At 44.4% G+C, this 7,117-nt stretch overlaps 1 protein-coding gene across 1 annotated transcript; it reads left to right on the top strand.

Moving 5' to 3' along the window:
• Positions 1–1,315: 1,315 nt before the first annotated feature.
• Positions 1,316–6,724, top strand: LOC103642476 (TBC1 domain family member 5 homolog B). The gene is made up of 5 exons (XM_008665742.3): positions 1,316–2,230; positions 2,610–2,713; positions 3,379–3,555; positions 3,953–5,883; positions 6,161–6,724. The coding sequence occupies exons 1-5, from the start codon at positions 2,079–2,081 to the stop codon at positions 6,308–6,310; spliced, it is 2,514 nt and encodes an 837-aa protein (XP_008663964.1). The 5' UTR covers positions 1,316–2,078; the 3' UTR covers positions 6,311–6,724.
• The last annotated feature ends 393 nt before the right edge of the window (positions 6,725–7,117 follow it).

The raw sequence follows: 7,117 nt of genomic DNA, 5'->3' as shown, positions 1-7,117 counted from the left end.
TATTCATAGTTAGATTTAGAATATTCTTTGAGAATTGAGATGTGTTTGTAGCCCCTGTAGCTGTAGGTACAACAGAAGAGTACATCCATTTATTCAGTGGAGTGATAGCCATCTGAAAAAAAGGAGTTGCAGGCATGCAGCCTTGCATTGCAGCTAGCAGTGACAAATTTCCTTTCTTGCAAGTACGAATGAACCGCTAGGTGCCCCAGATTGAGTGCCACTGACATTGTGGACCAGAGCTCATGCTCCAGTCAAACTGTCAAACCAGCAGGAATGGGGTACACGTACAGTCAGCACCAGCTGTAGCCGGCATGCTGAGTCGGATGAAGGGATGGACAGATAAGCATGTAAACAGATGAGGTTGTGGATGCATCTTTCTTGTCTCCCTAGCACACCGTCACTTCGTGTATATATATATAGACATCTACTAATATTTTTTTATCATAAAGACATATTAATGTTCTAATAATAATAATAATAATAATAATAATAATAATAGTAATAGTAATAATTGTGTCTCTTATATATATATATATATATATATATATATATATATATATAATCATAAAAAACATGACATTTTCAGATGATGTATACATACTCGTTTACCATTCAGATACTCAACGTACGTACATATACTCCGGTGAAAGAAACGTCCAAGTTAAATTCAGACACCGACAGCTCTGCTCTGCAATCCTGCCTCCCTCTCTTGCGTTATATCGGCATCCGATGATTACGAAGAACCAATAATCCAGCACGAAAATACGCACGCACGCAGTTCAACTTGGCGGCTAAAGCACGTCGGCGTCGGCGTCGCCGTTTACCAGGCCACACACAAAAGGCATGGCACACGGAAGGGAGGGAGCGTCGCTTGCTGCATCCAGCTGGAGACGAAAGCGAGAGGAAATTGACGTCGTCGAAACGTACCGGACAAGTACACATGCTGCTGAATAGCTTCGGAGAGACGCCGGCTGCAGTACGCCAGATTTCTTCGCTCCATCTTATTTACTACTCATTTTCGTCATCAACTGCAAAAACATAGAAGATTTGATGCGTAGATGCCTTGAATTCAGCCCATATTCGCACACTCCTTAACAGACATAAACATAGAAGTCACGCTCACACGAACCAAAAAAAAATTATATATATATCCTTTTTGCCTGCATCACCAGCTCTACTAAACTTTAGGTAAAACATTGTGGACCAGACAAATTTAATGTCCCATCCTCCTCCGCCAAAATAGACCACACAGCAACAGGAGCACGTCATCCTGCATACCAACCTCCCATCCATTCACGTCTATTCCCTTCCCTTCACAACCCAACCCCCCAACCCAACCCACACACAAGCATATATGAAATAACAATATGGAGAAATAATGCCATGGACCCAAAAAAAAACGCATTAGCATATGCTACATGTTTCTCTGAAACACCCCACCTCAGCGCAAAGATAATGCCAAAAGGCCAAGCCACCTAGCCAATCACTCACTAGTCATCGCCATCTCCCATCCCTAACCACTCTCTCCTTTCCAGCCAGTAGAGAACAAAATCCATGACCTTCTTCTAGATCCCATATATTTTTTTCTTCTAAAATAAACGGGAAAAAAACCGAGCAAGAAATAATAATAGGAATAGGATAGAGGAGACTCCATTCCTGGCCTTCCCCTTCCTCCCTGTTCGGCTTGCTCGTCCAGTCCACCCACGATAAGCCAAGTCATCCACCCCACTCCCTGCCTACCAGGAGCCAAGTCATCCACCCCCTCCCCCGACGAGGCAGGCAGGGACAGGGCACCACGCCATTCTCGCGCGAGGAGAGGGCACAGGAAAGAAAAAGAAAAAAATCACCTCCTTCAACCTCTCCCCCTCCTCCACCGAAATCATCCTCCAGAATCTCCCGATCTTTACTCCGCCCAAAGATCCTATACACGCGCGGCTATTTGTAGCGTCTGCCCTGCCCTGCCCGGCCTCGTGGAAAGGCGCTCCGCTCTTGGCTCTCCCCACCTGCGGGCGGGGGCTGTTGGTTCGGGGGGGAGGCAGTCAAATCCGCCTGCGGCTGAATCGGGGGAGAGGGCCCGCATGGCGGAGGAGGACAGGCAGCGGCGGTGGCGGCGGCGGCGGTTCGCGAACCTGCGCAGCGTCCGGTGGCGGATCGATCTCGGCATCCTGCCGGCGTCGCCCGGGGCCTCCGTCGACGAGCTCCGCCGCGCCGCCGCGGATTCGCGGAGGAGGTGAGGCTGATTTGCCCACTTGCTGTTTGGTGCGGTTCTTGTCGGCAGGAATCTCTTCTCTTGTTTGTGTGTTCGGCTCTTGTTCTCGTCCTCTCATGATTATGACGAGAGAGAGAGAGAGAAAAAAAAATTGTCTTTTGCCAAGGAAACATCGCAATAATTAAGAGTTAATGCTTCCGATCGTATCACGGTATCAAGAAACAACTCGTTGGAAATTTGCATATCTGGTTAAAGGTTATTTTATTGTTCACGTGGCTATGAATTTCGATGGGACAAATTGCCGCTGAACGGCTGGTTGCTGAAGTTGTCAACTTGTCATCTTTATATGATTGGGCCAAGGGTTCTTTCAACTGATCTAGGTGTTTCTGGTTTCTTGTAGGTATGTTAGTTTGAGGCGCCGCCTTATGGTAGACCCGCATCTTCCAAAGGAGGAGGACAGATCATCCAACCTTGTTGTTGACAACCCGCTCTCTCAGAACCCAGGTATTTTTGTGCTAGACCTAGACATGATTTCATGACCAGAATGATAAGCATGAAATTTTGATGATATATCTTCTGAATGTAGATGTTTATTTTGTTTGCTACCCGTTTACCTTTGGCAAGACTTAATTATTAATGTTAGTGGGAACTACTATGTTTATTTTGCATCGTCATCGTAGATTCCTTTTTTTCTCCAAACAACGAGGTTTCTCCTGGATCAGGTTTTAGGTATGTTGTGCACAGTGCACAATGAGTAAGAAATCTATATATTAAAGTAGAAAGGTGTTTATCTGGCCTATTTACACTTTGGCATACTGACTTTATGCTTGTTAGTAGCATAACTACACCGGTAGAAAGGAACCCATAACTCTAGATAACCAACAAGAACAAATATGGTAAAATTTTATTTTCTTAAATACGCTGGAGCTCAAGCGTGGGACACTAATTGATAGTGAACTCTATAATTTTGATTGCAGTATGCTATCAGGAATTTAGAGGCTGGATTTTCCCATTACAACTAGATAATAATTCTTGTGTTGTTCTGTTTCTAAATGGCATTACGATGGCAGCTTTATGATGGTGAAATGGAAGAATGTTGCATGCTCTGCTCCAGTGCTTCCTGCTAAAACTTTCAAGACCTTACATTTCTATTTAAATTCCTTGTGCAGATAGCAGCTGGGGCCGCTTCTTTAGAGGGGCTGAGTTGGAGAAGACAGTTGACCAAGACCTGTCTCGATTATATCCAGAAGATGGTAGTTACTTTCAAACGCCTAGTTGCCAGGCCATGCTCAGGAGAATACTGTTGATGTGGTGCCTTCAGCACCCAGAGTGTGGATATCGCCAAGGTAAGCAACTCTTTTAAATACATGAGTGTCAATAAGCCTTTGCTGCATATCTAATTGGCTTTGCTGTCTCTGAGAAATGTCCATGGGGTTGAAACCTTTTGTTTGCATTTCATTAGAGATAAATTGGTAGCGCTTGTAATTTAATAAACTAAAACTATATTTTTAGATTGGATTCTTAGGATATATTAATAGGCACTAAGATTCTCTTATAAGGGAATAATCACTTGATTTTACTATATGATTCTAAATCTATAAAGCTGTGATAAATGCCACTGAATGACTACTTTTGTTGGTATTAAAGTTTGATTAATTAGTTTATCCACATGATTATCCGTAGCTTTCTGCAATTTTTTATTTTATTGCCAAATATGTACTGATTTATGGACTACTTTCACAGGAATGCACGAACTACTAGCTCCTCTAGTGTATGTTCTTCAAGTTGACATTGATAAACTATCTCAAGTAAGGAAGCTCCATGAGGATTGCTTCAATGATGATTTTGATGGAGTGGCTTTCCCAGATACAGATATGCTTTTCAGTTATAAACCTAGAAAGGACTCAAACTGGCATTCCAGGGCTGACAATGGCGATGATTCTGAAAGCGCTTCCAGAGTTAACACTCTTGATGAGCTTGACCTGGATACGAAGGAAATAATTTCACTTAGTGATGCATATGGAGCCGAGGGTGAACTAGGCATTGTATTGTCTGAAAGGTTCATGGAACATGATGCTTATTCAATGTTTGATGGTTTGATGGACGGAGGTAGTGGAGTGGTCTGCATGGCAGAGTTTTTCTCTACATCCAAGGTTGGATCTAGCTCAAGTCTAGCACCTGTCATTGAAGCCTCAGCATCTTTATTTCATTTGCTTTCCATTGTTGAGCCATCTCTTCATAGCCATTTCATTGAGCTGGATGTAGAACCGCAGTATTTCGCTCTTCGTTGGCTGCGAGTCTTGTTTGGACGAGAGTTCTGCCTCGACGATCTTTTAGTTGTATGGGATGAAGTTTTTGCTTGCTCCAATGATATGCTACTTAGAGAAAATGAAGAATGCAACTTTAAGATATTGTGCTCATCTAGAGGGGCATTCATCGCAGCCATGGCGGTCTCTATGATTCTTCACCTTAGATCATCTCTACTAGCCACTGAAATCAATACGTTATGTCTTCAGAGGTTATTGAATTTTCCAAACAACGTTGATGTGCATAAGTTAATTGAGAAAGCTAAATCTCTACAGTCTACTGCTATTGATGCGAATACATTATCCCCATCTCTTTTATCAAAGAAGGATAGCTGTGATTATGATAGAGTTTATAGTAATCTTGCTACTTCAACTCCTCCAAGGACTCCGTTGCATCCATTAGCTGAGAGTTACTGGGAAGAGCAGTGGAGAAACCTGCATAATGACGGAACTGCTCTTAAGGAGAGTGATAATAAGGGTCTTTCTTATAAGAGATCATTAAAGCAATCTTTGAGTCAGAGGCTTGGTTTATCTAGGACAGAGTCAGATCCTTCTCCAGTTAAGGTAGTCAGTGTGAATAATGACGCGAGGAATTCAGTGAGACGGTGTCTTCTAAACTCTTATTCAGATAAAGTAGTACAATCCAATGAAGTTATTGGAAAATTTGAGCAAGATAAATTTCCTATCGTGTCGATTCACAAGGAGACTATTTTGAGTTCTGAAAGGTCTTCACAGCTAAAGCTAAAGGCGGCTAGTGAGAATTTAACAGTAAGTCCACCACCAAGTGTGGCGAAGTTCAATCCACTTATAGATTCACCGGTGAAGCCTGCTGACGAGAGTTCAGCGAAAAGGACAGAAGATTGTTCCAGTGGTGAAAATTCTCCAGTGTTTTATACAGCTAGGGCTGGTAATGAACATGAGAATTGTCATGATAATGATTCCGAGAAGAGCAGTATTACTTCAAATTCATGCGCCGGTGATGATTATAGAGACGAAGTCTTGCCAGACGAGTCGTCCAGCTGTAACTGCGAGGATAAAACCGTCTCAGAAGCAATAGAGTCTGGAGCAAATGTAGGTCAAACTAGACCCTTGGAGAAAACCATGGTACCTAATGAAAGAAAGCCATTTATTAACAAGCTGCAGTGGCTGTTGAGGTTTGGCAGACCATCAGCTGAAGGCAATGTGGTGGAGAAGGGCAGTGGTCAGGCATCATCGGATGGTAAACATGACGCGGTTCCTCCCTGCCCTTCACCTGCTGATGCGAGTTCAGATAACTCTTGCAGCGGCATAAATTTGGCTTATGGCGATAATAAGAAGGTGATGGGCACGCTGAAGAATATCGGGCAGAACATGCTCGAAAACATCCAGGTATTATACTTGAACCCATTTTGTCGCCCTTGGGCGTCTCTGTTTGCCAGGTTGCTCCTGCTGCTAGCAGAGTCCATATATCGGTGATGGTACCTTCTATGCTGAGAGATCGGTCTGTAACCAGTCAGGCAGTGACCATGTATTTTTATATTTTTTAGAATAAGGCAGCTCGCACTTTGAAGTCCCCCCCATGCATTGTTTACTTTACTTTCCCTTGTCCAAAAAGTCATCTAAGACACGAGAATGACATTACCATCTGGCTGCCATATGTGTACAGGTGATCGAAACGGCGTTCCAGCAGGACCGCGCGCAGCCCAGCGCCATGGAGAACTTGTCGAACAACATCCTGGGAGGCAAAGGGCAGGTCACCGCGATGGCTGCCCTGACAGAGCTCCGCAAGATCAGCAACCTGCTGCGCGAGATGTGACCCATCCAAGGCGTGTGCAGGCTCCTCCTCCCCCATTCTCACCCCCCCCCCCCCCCCCCCCCCACAAATCATTAGCTCCTCAGAATCAGATAAGCAAGGCCTCCGTAGTTGAAGCCCAGGCACCTAGCCACCCCCCAAACCCCCCTTGTATATATAGACCCCATTCGATTATTCCATTGAGCCTCTGCTCGGCAGGTATGCTAAGGCTCTCGTTCTTTTTCTTTCTTTCTTGTAACTAAGGATTGGTCAGCTGCTGTCAACTGAGTTGCGGGAGGTGAGGGAGTAAAAAACTCTCTTGTCTCCTGCGTTAGGAGCAACTTTTTGATGGAACAATTTTGGACGCGAAAATGTCTCTCGAGGTTCAGTAAATAAATGGAATAAGCTATGTCGAAAGCGCGTATCTGTTTTTTTTAATCTCTATTATTTTGTCATCATCATTCATATGACTGTGGACCTGTGTCGCTGATGCTGCTGGTGCTTGTGGTGGTGCTGGTTGGTTTGGCAGCATGGATCCTTATGCCCATGCGATGTGGCCATGTGCACCAATCAGTGCAGAGAATGATTTGGTTGTCTTTGGCGATGTGAGCAAAAAGGATGCTCTAAACCCAGTCGGCCAGGTGCATTGCTTTCTCTTGTTGTGGCCTAGCCAGGCCAGTGCAGTGTGTGTGTTTGTGTGTTCTGAAGAGACGAGGTCAGGGTTCGTCTGAGCTGAGGGATGTGCAGCAGTATGGACATGTTTTCTGATTTGGTTGCCGTGTTTGGTTAGCTGATGGGGCCTTTGATGGTTTCCTTGACTTCGACGCATGT

The sequence above is a fragment of the Zea mays genome, chromosome 1 (genome assembly GCF_902167145.1).
Source record: "Zea mays cultivar B73 chromosome 1, Zm-B73-REFERENCE-NAM-5.0, whole genome shotgun sequence".
Lineage (NCBI taxonomy): Eukaryota > Viridiplantae > Streptophyta > Magnoliopsida > Poales > Poaceae > Zea > Zea mays.
This window is presented reverse-complemented; position numbering and strand designations above follow the sequence as displayed.